The sequence below is a fragment of the Chiloscyllium plagiosum genome, unplaced genomic scaffold (genome assembly GCF_037043375.1).
Source record: "Chiloscyllium plagiosum isolate Xiang-an unplaced genomic scaffold, Cpla_swu_hap1 HiC_scaffold_7, whole genome shotgun sequence".
In the NCBI taxonomy this organism is placed as follows: domain Eukaryota; kingdom Metazoa; phylum Chordata; class Chondrichthyes; order Orectolobiformes; family Hemiscylliidae; genus Chiloscyllium; species Chiloscyllium plagiosum.
In genome coordinates this window covers 53752123-53764980 of record NW_028270145.1, presented here as the reverse complement: position 1 = coordinate 53764980, position 12858 = coordinate 53752123, and the positions used below count along the sequence as shown (strand labels likewise).

The 12858-nt window shown below is 38.6% G+C and overlaps 1 protein-coding gene across 2 annotated transcripts in view; it reads left to right on the top strand.

Annotated features, from left to right (window-relative positions):
- The window catches only part of LOC122551565 (integrin alpha-6-like), an 83888-nt gene that overhangs the window by 53748 nt on the left and 17282 nt on the right, over nt 1-12858 (top strand). For both annotated transcript variants that reach the window (XM_043693639.2, XM_043693640.2), the window contains exons 9-20: nt 26-153; nt 2567-2662; nt 4044-4105; nt 4191-4357; nt 5288-5428; nt 5909-6027; nt 8812-9001; nt 9588-9668; nt 9831-9910; nt 10885-10959; nt 11088-11190; nt 12105-12278. In XM_043693639.2, coding sequence (XP_043549574.1) covers nt 26-153; nt 2567-2662; nt 4044-4105; nt 4191-4357; nt 5288-5428; nt 5909-6027; nt 8812-9001; nt 9588-9668; nt 9831-9910; nt 10885-10959; nt 11088-11190; nt 12105-12278 — 1416 coding nt within the window. The remainder of the gene's footprint in view (nt 1-25; nt 154-2566; nt 2663-4043; nt 4106-4190; nt 4358-5287; nt 5429-5908; nt 6028-8811; nt 9002-9587; nt 9669-9830; nt 9911-10884; nt 10960-11087; nt 11191-12104; nt 12279-12858) is intronic.

The following is a 12858-nucleotide window of genomic DNA, read 5'->3' as shown; positions in this document are numbered from 1 at the left end:
CCATTCCTTTTCTCTTTCCTTCCAGATTCTCGATGGGAATGACGTTGGGATCCCTCTATTTGGCTATTCTCTTGCAGGCAACCTAGATGTCGATGCAAATAAATACCCTGATCTGGCTGTTGGCTCACTCAGTGATGTAGTCGTGATGTACAGGTGAGATATTGTTCAATAATCCCATTACGTAGCATTGCTAAGAATAACATATTGAAAATATTGGGGTGAAAGTAAGGCAGAACCTGTAAATGTCAAGTTCCTGCCCACGGTATTCTTTGCTGCCAATACCATTTTGGACTGCAGTATGTACAACTGCTGTGCGGAACTTTCTTTCAATTCCTGTTAAACTGGTTTGCAATGTTAATCGCTCTACCCTGCACGTGACTGCCAGATTAGCAGAAAGCTGTCATGACTCAATTGCTATACAATAATCTGCTGCATTTATCCTTGTGACAGTTACGTTGGTTGATTAACCAGTGATAACCTTTTACTCTTTCCTGACCTCTGGACCAATCATTCTTTCTGTTTGTAATTTTTTAAAAATTCTGTTCGGCTGCATTTTCCACTTGCTGTTGGTTGGTAATGACGTCAGTAATGTTGCAATCCTACATTAACCATTAATCTTCCCGCTCTGACTGAAGTTACCGTGAAATGCTAACTTTCTCAATCTGTCTCCTCACCTGAGGCATGGTGACCCTTGGATTAAACCACCACCAGTTGTCTCTGAAATGAGAGCGCGGGCTTCTGGTCTGATAGTACTATGGTGACTTTTATCCAGCACGTGTAATGCAGGTCGCAAGATTTACTGAGTTATATCTCCAGCATCTGCAGTCCTCACTTTCTACTGAGTTAGCACAAAGTCATGCTGGTGGGAATTAAATATATCTAGCTGCAAACCTGCCAGTGGGTGGATAATTCAACCCTTGGGATTAGCCTTATTGCTTTTGTTTGTTCTGTGATTAGACCCTGTGTCTCAGTGACCAGAACACATGTAGTACTCGATACTTAGTCTGCCATAGTCTGGTTCATGACCTTTTCAGACTCTTACATTCTATAATTTTGTCAATAAATTTCAATATTATGTTCTTTTTATTGATTGATTGATTGCTGCTCATCATTTAATTAGATACCATGAGCACTGTGGACTAAGAACAGTTATCTGTTCTCTTTTCATTCTTAGTTCAGTCCAAAGATATGCAGGTTTGGTGGATAGCATGGTCAACAGTGTCCTGGGATATGCAGGCTAGGTGGGTTAGCTATGCGAAATGCGGGGTTACAGGGAAGGGGTGGGTTTGGGTGGGATCTTCGGAGAGTCGGTGTGGACTCGATGAGCTGATTGGCATGCTTCCACCGTTTAGTCATTCTATGATTCTAATTTAGCTATAGCTATGAAGTACATATTTCAATTATTTTCCCTATCTTTGTGTAGCATTTTCTCTGACTTCTCTGAAGCTTCTCCCATTTGGAATACTGCTCCTGAATTTTATTTTTTGCACATGTGACTATTTTGCCTAAAGTGCTGAACCCAGGTCACATCCACCATTAGAAACAGATTCAGATTAGAATGAGGCCTCATTAGCAGGGCCAGCATTTAATGGCCATTCCTAATTGTCTATGGGAAGCTGATAGTGAGCCCCTTGTTAGCATTGCACTTCATCTGGTGTAGGTATCTACTCCTACCCTCTCTCCCCCAATGCTTCAACAAAATTGAAGTATCAATGATATATTTCCAAGTCAGCATGGTGTGTGGTTTGGAGAGGAACCTACAGGTGGTAATGTTCCCAATCTTCTGCTGCCCTTGTCCTATTAGGTGGTAGAGATTGGAGGTTTAGAAACAGGTGAGTTGTTGCAGTGCACCTTGTAGATGATACACACTGTAATGGTGGTGGAGGGATTAATGTTTAAGTTGATGGAAGGATATTTCATCCAAGATGGTTGGATTCTCTTCTCTGAGACGGTCATTGCTTGGTGCTTGTGTGGCACAAATGGTACTTGCCACTGAATGCTATCTTGGGCATGAAGTACCTACTTCATGATTTGAGGAGTTACTACTATTACACAAATAGTTTCTTAATCCATTCACTAAATTCTCAATGCATTTGTTTTAGTGAATAGTGTTTTCTGTAGAACTCAATCAAAGGCTTATTGGCAATTGATGTTGGATGTTTTGTGCCTTTTTTGACTACAATTTTCCACTTTTCAATCCACGCTGACGGCTGTTTACTGGATCATTATTGTACAGATAACTCTGGTGTTCAAACCAAACCATTATTTTGCATAGAAGTGAAGTGAATATAATGTGTTTGAATCTGTTTTGTCAATTGTTTTTTGAGCAATGCGGTGCGATCCTGTTTTTTTCATCTTTCTTACCTCCCCAATGTTGCTTGACTAAATCTTATTGATCTATAGTATTTCATTGACGTCCTGTCTAAGCTGTCAACATTCTAGGATGCCACGTACCTTTTGGTGAATTATCTTTGAGCCTTTTTGTTGTTTACAAAATTTCCATCTCAGTATACGGGAGTCTTTATCTTTAGCCAGGTATTTTATTTGTTCTTAATCTCTTTCCTAGGGCACGACCAGTTATCCAAATCACAAAGAGAGTCACGACTACACCCAATATTATTGATATGAAGAAGAGCTATTGTCGTAACAATCAAGGATTTTGGTAAGTAATTTAAAAGCTTAAAAAGTGTCAACCAATCTATATTCATTTAAGTATACCCATAATGTTTCTCACCAGCATAACAAATTGGTGTGTTCCAACTAAGAATCAGCAACTATTGATGGATGCAGGTCAAGGATTGAGGAGCAGTTGATGGGGCAAAGATTCATCCAAAGGTGCAGACTCTCCTGAGAGCTTTTACAGGGCCTTTGATAGGTTGGTTGCAGAGATCATGAACAAAAGGGTGTAACCTGGTGACCATACTTCCTGTTTCTAATATATTTCAGTGAATCTTGTGTTAAGGGATCTATTAGAGGGGATTCTGCTACTTCTGAAATATCAGAGAAGTGATTCAGATATTTGCTTCATATAATGGCAGGTTATTTTCCTGAAACTTGAGTGGCCACAAATAAACCAGCTACCAGGAATATTTAAGTAATTTCATTTGAAAGAAGATGATCTTCAATCCAGCACAACATTGTCTCAGTTTTTGAAAATGTTTTTAAAGTGTATTTACCTTCGGTAACTGAACAGAGATTAGTGCTTACCTTTTAGATGTTTTGTCTTCAAGTGTGTACCTGAGATTCTCTTCATGGGCCTCTATGATTCAATTGTTGACTACTGCTCTAAAATCAGAACAGAAACCCGTACATTATCAAATCCTGCTACCCAAACAAGCCTGAATTATGAACATTAAGTGAGGAACAAAATCAGAAAGTTTGGTTCGGAACTGTCATACAGAGTAATAGAAGTACATGCTGGCAATAGTTATTGCAAAGTAAGGGACAGAATAAACAGGACAGATTGGAATAGTTCGTCAGGTCAGTGAAATGGGAACAGACGCACAGAAGCTGAGCAGATCAGAATATGCTTCAATGTGAAATTCAGGCTTGTTACGTCGGATGTGTGGTGAGGAAATTATTGAACTTGGGACAACTGCTAAAAATGTTTAAAATGCTAGAAAACTGAAGAAATCTTTTCAAAATGTTCTTATGAGAATCTGGAAGTTTCTTGATGCTATGTTCTCAACATGGAATGATCAGGAAAGCTGTGTGTTCAAAGCAAGCTGTGATATAACTGTGTTACAGGCTCACTAATGAAAGCTTATATAAAACAATTCATTTGAGTAAATGAATTATATTTAAATGTTTATTATACTAGGAACAGTACCAAACCAACAGAAGATTGTTGTTTTAATGCAGTCAAAGAGAGCTCTTATTGTTTTTCTATCTATTCTCCATTGTGAAAGGAACTTGCATCCAAATTGTGACTCCAGGATCTAACTTTTTCTAATTTGTTCAGCCTACCCATTCCTATAGGAACTAAGAAATGGGTATTTAAAAGTTATGTGTATACTAAAATATACAATACCTTTTCTTTACAGTATGAGCGTCGAGGCATGCTTTATGTACACAACTCATCCCAGTGGTTTCAATTCCAGGATAAGTAAGTGAAAGAAAAATCTCCCCTGTCATTTTTGTATTTTTCTGATTAGCTATTAAGTTGCTAATATGATTAATTCCCTATTTAGTTGTAAACTATTGGATTGAAGCTGACACTGCAAGACATAAGATGGGTCGGAAGCCAAGAGTCAGATTTATTTCTCCTGGGGATGTTTCCACTAACAATGTGACTGGCAGTCTCATATTAAACATGCAAGGAAAAGAGAAATGTGTGAATAAAGAATTGCAACTGCAAGTAAGAACTTCTTAATATTAAAAAATTAGGCAGTGTCCTTTTATTGGTGTCTGGAGCTGTATTCATTTTAAAATAATCTTGACATCCTTATTTGATTCAGTATATTAAACCATCAAGCACATTGAGGTAAAATTTTTCAAAGTTAACTTTAGTGAAGGATGATACATACTGGAGGTTATTTGGTGCACTATACAAATTTATGTAACTTGTTTTTTTCAGGGGTTGGGGAGTCCAGAACTAGAGGGTATAGGTTTAGGGTGAGAGGGGAAAGATATAAAAGAGACCTAAGGGGCAACTTTTTCACACAGAGGGTGGTACGTGTATGGAATGAGCTGCCAGAGGAAGTGGTGGAGGCTGGTACAATTGCAACATTTAAAAGGCATTTGGATGGGTATATGATTAGGAAGGGTTTGGCGGGATATTGGCCGGGTGCTGGCAGGTGGGACTAGATTGGGTTGGGATATCTGGTCGGCATGGACGGGTTAGACTGAAGGGTTTCCATGCTGTACATCTCTATGACTAGAAGACAACCTATTTAAATTGATTTATGAAGTGTTAATTCCATATTGAATGTATAAGTATGTAGACCTAGTTCCTCATTTGGGACAGTCTGATATTGAAGATGGCTGTTATCTGGCAAAATGTTATCTTGGTGGTTTTTATGCAGAAAAGCCTTTATTTAGTTGGGGCCTCCTGGGATTCAAACCCAAACCGCCAAACATTAGCCCATGTTTCTGGATGACTAGCCAGTGACATTACCGCTATGCCACAACCTCCATCCTCAATGGTGCCTTGCCCATTAATTGGGCAGTTAGAGATTAGGCAGGCATTTTAATGTCTTTTCAGCACTAGACTTTGTTCTGTGTATTAAAGGAAAGGTGGCGATAAGAGTGACATTGCTAACTAATCCAATTCATTTTGAATATTTAGGAACCTATCTATGATATACTACATCCTATTCCCATATCAGTTGGAGTACTGCTCAAGCAGTCAAGACGCAAGAAAAGGCAAGATTCCAACTTAATTGACTTGCTTCCTGTCCTTGAGAAGAGTGACCCTCAGCGTACACAGGTTAGGGTTTAGTTTATTGTTTCACTGATTTATTTAGCATGTGCGTTTGTGGGTTCCTTCAATATATTAATTCTTCACTGCAAACTTTAACCACAATTTGAGCTTATTTTAGCTATCTAACTCTTATACCTTTTTAAGAGAAGAAAATTTTTATTCTGTGGTGAATGTTTTCATATTTTAAATACAAAAATCTTGAAATGCTGCATTTTACTCCTGTTAAGGTGTACAAGAAATGAACTATATGTGTGCGTATTTGATTGGTGTGATACTCCCTATGGTCTGAAGTGCAAATGCAAATTACACAGGCATTTGCTTTGGCTATAAGCAGAGCGCACACTGGAGTACCATTATAGGCAATGTCTCAAGTTGTCATGGGCTAGCCTGAGATTTCTGTTCACTGAATAGCTTCTGTAAGTGTATTTCATGCGAAAGTTTCGAGGTTGTACTGTTGTGGATTATCTAATTATTATTTTGATACAGGTTGAATTTTTGAAGGAAGGCTGTGGTTCTGATGGCATTTGCAAGAGTAACCTCAAGTTAGAATATGAATTTTGCTCCAGGGATCAAAACCAGCAGAATAACTTTATTCCTTTACCTAAGTAAGTCTTTAAATGACCAATTGGATTTTTGGTTCAACATTTAAGCAAAGTTGTGAAATGGACCTATTTGGTTACTGTTAAAAGCTGTAATGATAGAGGTAATATCTTTCAATTTAAGAGGTGTGATCTTGGTAATAGTTCACATATAATTGTTCGTTAATTCAATTAAGAAGTAAATAAAAAGAAGTCATGCCTAACCTAAACAGCCCAGATCTCCACAACTGAGGAGCTTTGAACTTGTTCATTTGAAGCTGTAAATCAATAACAATTGCATTTATTTAGCATCTTTTGCTCATTAAAATATCCAAAACTCTGAATCACTGAGCCATGTAGCAACAATAGGGCAGTTGACCAAAAGTAAATTTTTCAGGAGTGACTTAAAGAAGGAGAGGAAATAGTGAGGAAAGTAATGACTTAGAATCTAGATGGCTGAAGATATGCTCACCATGAGAATAACTAAAATTGAGGAAAATAGATAGGCCAAAATGAGCTGAATTCTGATATCTTAAAGCAGCAATGGACTGGAAGAAATTAGACCTGGGGTGGGCCTGGGCCATGGGTGGATTTGAGAACAATGTTGAAAATTTTAAAATTGATGCCTCATTTGAAGCTCAGCAAATGTGGGGATAATCAGGGAGTGAGCAAGGATAAGTGCACTGGGTTTTTGGATTATTTCAAGTTTATCAAGGGAGTCCAACCAGGAGTGCATTGGAATAGTCCAGTCTGGAGGTAACACAGGCAGGAATGACATTTCAAATGCCATTGAGCTTAGGTAGGGGCAAGGTTAGAAAATCTTAAGAAGTAGAATTGATTGGCCTTGTTTATTGTTTCAGACAGTTGGATACTTTTGGTGTTGAGGGAATGGAGATCGCAGCAGGGACTGAAGTCAACTGGTTCAGTAATGTTCTTTAGGGAAAGAAATTGACCAAACTTGCTTTTTCTGGTTGACATGTAACTCCAGACCTACAGCAATGTGGTAGACTCTTAACGATGGCATCCAGTCAGCAGAGGGTGGTTCAGGGAGTTCTCAAAATTGATTCTGAGCTTCTTGGAATATCATAACCTCAGTTCAGACATGGACAAAGAATGATGTTGCTTTGCTTTCACTCCACTGAAGGATCTTTGCTCTGTCGTATTGATTACCTTTTGGAAGCACTGATGATAACAAGGGAACAGATTGTACTCTGCATGGGAGCCTTCCATTTCTATCACCAGTAATGGCTCAGTAACACTTCTCCTGGCTGAGCTGGAGGAAAGTTCGAGTCTGCAGCACGTGGTGAGAAAGCAACCAGAGGGAGAGACCAACTTGAGTGTGTTTTCCCTAATCTATCTGTCACAGGTGCATCTTTCTGACTTTCGGTTGGAGTGAATGTCTTTGTGCAAAAGACCTTGCTTCACATTGAGGATGTGCTTTATTATATTTGGTGTGACTGCCGTATGAAATGGGAACAATCCAGAGCTGATCTATAATCTCAAAATTGGACCAGAATTGCATTGCACGGTGATCTGTAATTGCTATGTGCCTCACTTTACCACCAAGGCAGGGGCCTTGTTAAATGAATATACCAGGAGCAGCCTAGGCATACCAACCTGGTGAAGCTCGAAGTCAGGACTACAAATAAATAGAAAAAGCTATGTTGTTGTTTTTAACAAAGCTAAGCAATTTCCATAGCCAGTGGACCAAATGGAAGCTCTGCGGTTGTTTTCCAGGAAAGGTTTAGCACTGGCAACAACCTGACAATGTGGATAATTTCCAAGGAATGTCCTCTTTACAAAAAAATAGCAAGGCAAATTATGCACAAATCTGTAATGTGATGGAATATTCTCCACGTGAGCTGGCTGGAATGCAATAACATGAAAAATATTCAAAACTATTCAGGAAAAAGCAGCCCGTTTAGTTGGCTCTCCAGTTACCATCTTAAACCTGCTCATCTTCTGCCACCACCAACTCTCAGGATGGCCATTTGCCAGGGATCTTTTTGACAGCATTTTCCAAATCTCTTCTATAGTCAGAAGGACAATGGCAGCAGACACATGTATCACCAGTTGCACGTTACCTCCAGGCTTCACCCATGTTAACTTTGGAAATATATCACCATTCCTTTACTGTAACTGGATCAATATCATTGAATTGTCTTCCTAACAGCTCTGTAGATGTAGCCAGGTCACAGATAGCAGTGATTTGAGTAGGAGGGTCACCAACACCTTCTCAAGGGCAGTTTGGAATTAATAATAAATACTCATTATCAGTCATAACCACTTTCCCTGTATGAATTTTCTTTAAAATCTGGAGTAAACCCAATATTTAGTAAGAGTAAATTTCTGCTCATGAAGTTCTGGATTGCTGATTGAGATAATGGAGCAGTCAAGAGGTAGTGAGGTGATGTGATGTATGAAAAGTAATGCCGTGTTTTCAGATGTCACTGAGGACAGCATGTAGATGAGAAATGGGAGAGCTCCTACATAGATCAGAAGACACAGGGGTCACTAGAGGTATTGGTGCAAGATGAGATGCCATCAGTCGTGATATTCTGGGTATGATTTAGACAAATATGAATAGAACTAGATCAGAGCAACCCTAACCATGGAGAGCATTGATGGAGGAGAGTGTGCCTCAATATGAAAAGGCCTGAAGACAGGTCAAGAATCACACCAAGGGTGCATTTAACTTCCATCACGTAAAATGTCATTTTTGACTTTGAGAGCTTTTCAAAATGGGAGCAATACTGAAACTTGATATGGACAGATTCAAACAATTCAAATTAATTCTTTCTGCTTCTTCAGGGATAAAACAATTCCAGTATTTAAATTAAAGGACCAGAAGGATATAGGTCTGAAAATAACTGTTACTAACAAGCCATCAGACCCCAAAAGACCAGAAGAAGATGGGGATGATGCACATGAAGCTCACCTGACTGCAACATTTCCAGACACTTTAACCTACTCTACATATCGACCCCTGACATCAAACTCAGTAAGTGCTTAATTTATTTCTCCAATCATTCCCTTTCTTAATCCCTGTTCTGAAGTTGCTGATCTTACAGATCTGCTGTTGTATAGATACCAGCAGTCCAACATTACCCTATTCAAGCCAACCCTGTGAGACAGGCAGTGAGTGTGATTCAGCTTGGCATCTTTGGAGCCCAATATTGTCAGCACCTAATGCCTAATAGGGATGTTAATTGTCCAAGATGGAAATCCTGTCCTATTCCCTTCCTGCTTTTGCCACTGCAAAATAATTCAGCAAATTGATCTTCGATTAAGATAAATGCTCGGCACAACATTGTGGCCGAAGGGCCTGTACTGTGTTGCACTACTCTATGTTCTATATTCTATGTTGTAAATTATAAAGATCCAAGTGGAAGCAGCTAGCTCACCTTAAACATATCCATTTCCTATCTATTTCAATAGGAGTTACATAGAGCAGTACTTTTATCAAAAAACCATATCGGAGAGCTAAATTCTTGTTCTTAATTGTTGTCTCTTTTCCGTACCTACTTAATTATTTACTGTGTAATTTACAAACATTTTACACATGTATGGCATTGTTTTTAAATTAGGACAAAATATTGTGCACAGCGAATCAGAATGGGTCTCAAGCAGTGTGCGATTTGGGGAATCCCTTAAAAAGAGGATCTGAGGTAAGCTATTTTTCACGTCAAGTTGTTAGTCAAATATATTTAACTTGTTTATATTTCCTAAGTGTGAAATTGTACCATTAACATTAGCGCAGTAATATATTTTTCACTAGTCTCTGATTTGTGTTTAACATAAATCTAATATGTTAGCCATTTTGGTTTTAGGTTGTTTTCTACTTAGTCATGAGTACTGCAGGAATTACATTGGACACCAGGAACCTTAATATCAATCTACAACTGGATACGTAAGGCTAACTTAACATTTCTATTTTATTTAAATTAATATATATTTAGAATTGCAGCTGCTGAAGAGGCAATAGCATCTTATAAATAAGGAGCAAGGGTATGCCATTATTGCCCCTCACTGCTTCGTCAATGCTAATCTGGTTGTTTCCTCAAATTCCCAACCCTAATAGAATTTTCATCTACTTGCTTAACAAAAATCAATCCACTTTTTGCCTTTAAAGTATTCAAGGATTCTTTTGTCACCTTTTCACGAAGAGAATTTCAAAGATTCGTGACATTCTATGAAAGAAAATTCTTTGCCTTTGCTCTGTTTTAAGTGGGTGATCCCTGATTTTTAAACAGTGCCCTCTACTCGTTGATCATCCCATAAGAGGAAACTTCATCTCCACATCAGTTCCATCAAAATTCCTCAGGGTTTTGCATGTTTCAATCAAGTCATCCAAACCTCCAGCCTAGCTTGTCCATCCTTACTCAATGAGACAACTGCCCATTCCACATATTAGTCCGATAAACCTTCTCCAAACTGTTTTCAATCCATGTACATCCTGCCTTGAATAAGGAGACCAATAGCGTACACAGTACTCCACATGTGATCTCACCAGTGCCCTGTGTAACTTTTGTATTCCATTCCACTCGGAACATTCTGTTACCTTTCTTAATTACAGTACTTTGCTGTTTGAGTATACGCATGTTTTGCATGCACATGGACATCCAGATCCCTCTGCTCCTATTTCGTACCCTTATTAGATGTTCATGAAATGTAATTCCAGAAGCGATTACTGAATAATAATCAGAAGTACCCAGACCAGGTTACTATGGCCATTTAGCTCCACCAAACATCAACAAATTCAAACCTCGACTTGCGATCTTCTGAATTACTTGCTGCCTTGATCAGCTTAGCTACCAAAGAGCCAACTTTAATATTTTGATTGATCGATTATTTTGTGATTGAGTCTTTAATTTCCATTTACAGGACCAGCGAACAGGCTAATGTGTCAACGATTGCTTCTGCTCAAGTTATGATTGAACTACTTTTGTCTCTGGTTGGGTGAGTAAAGTGTCCTGCTTTCTGTCGTTTTGGCTGTGAATATATTCTGTATTGTGTCTGTCTGCTGCGTTGAAGGAAATAAATAGAATAAACATTGAAGCATAAGTCATGTCATTCTTTTTGAACAGTGCTGCCAAACCATCTCAAGTATATTTTGGAGGTTCCCCAATTGGTGAGAGTGCTATGAAGACTGAAGAGGATATAGGGAGTTTGATTCAGTATGAGTTCAGGGTAAGTGTAGCAACATAGAGTCATAGAGATGCACAGCACAGAAACAGAATCTTCAGTTCAACTTGTCCATGCCAACCAGATATCCTCAATAAATCTAATCCCATTTGCCAGCATTTGGCCCGTATCCCTCGAAATCTTTCCTATTCATATATCCATCCAGATGCCTTTTAAATGTTGTAATTGTACTAGCCTCTACTACTTCATCTGACAGCTCATTCCATATAAGCACCACCTTCTGCATGAAAAAGTTGCCCCTTATGTCCCTTTTAACTCTTTCCCTTCTCACCCTAAATCCATGCCCTCTAGTTCTTGACTCCCCCAAACCAGGGAAAAGATCATATCTATTAAACCTATTCATGCCCCTCTATAAGGTCACGCCTCAGCCTCCGATGCACCAAGGAAAAGAGCCCCAGCCTGTTCAGCCTCTCCCTATAGCTCAAACACTCCAACCCTGGCAACATCCTTGAAAATCTTTTCTGAAGCCTTTTCAAGTTTCACAACATCCCTCCTTTAGCTGGGAGATCAGAATTGCACACAATATTCCAAAAGTGGCCTGACCAATGTCCTGTACAGTCAAATGACCTCTGAACTCGTATTTTCAATGCTCTGACTATCCTATCTACCTGGGACTCTGCTTTCAAGTAACTATGAACCTGCACTCCAAGGTCTCTTTGTTCAGCAACACTCCTCCAGGAACTTACCATTAAGGGTAGAAGTCCTGCCCTGATTTGCCTCTCCAAAATGCAGCACCTGATCTTTAAAAGTAAGTTAGTGATGAAATTTCCTTAATATTTTAGATGTTAAATAATGTGCAAAGTGTTGTTAGTTTAAAACCTTGCCTGGAGACTGTTTAATAAGTTACAATGAAAAGAATTATATTGATTTACACTTCAAAATGTGTTCTTTCCCCACAGATAATCCATTTGGGCACCTCACGCAAAACTCTGAACAATACCTGGCTACAAATCAGGTGGCCAAAAGAAATAAATAATGGAAAATGGCTGCTCTATTTGGTGAAAATTGATTCAAAAGGCATCGATAATATTAAATGCATGCCTGAAAATGAAATCAATAACCAAAATTTAAGGGTAATTAATAGTTGATTTTTAACTCTAAGCTGAAATTGATTTATAAGATTATTGTGTCTTGAGCGTAATAAAGCATTGCTTTTATTGGTGAGTTCTGCTATCACTAACATTAAGTTGAGTGTTTCTCATACAAGCAGTCAAACATGTGTATTTGGTTATTTTTCATAAGTAACCTGATTTAGGGAGAATGTTTTACTTTTCACAGAAGCCAGCTTTAACTCTTATTTGTCCTTTTAAAAAAAATGTTAATAGTAAGGAGGAGCACACACGTTAGCACAGGGGAAAGAATGAGAAATCAGTATTGTGACATATTGTCTGTGGAGTGTGTTTATATAGTTTCCTTCATGCAGACACTTACTCTCCCCTCACTAAGAGCATTGGTAGAGGAGAATAGTCTTCTACTATCTCTCTCAAGTAACAGTTCTTTCTGACACACATATTTTCCAGCAATTGGCACCATGTAATGATCAGGCTCAGGAACTGTAATATAGTTTTTTTGCTCTCATTTTCTAGCTGGGAAGTGAAGTGTTTATAAAGGCCTAAATGCTACATCAGCTGAGATCAGGTAACCTAGCACAAT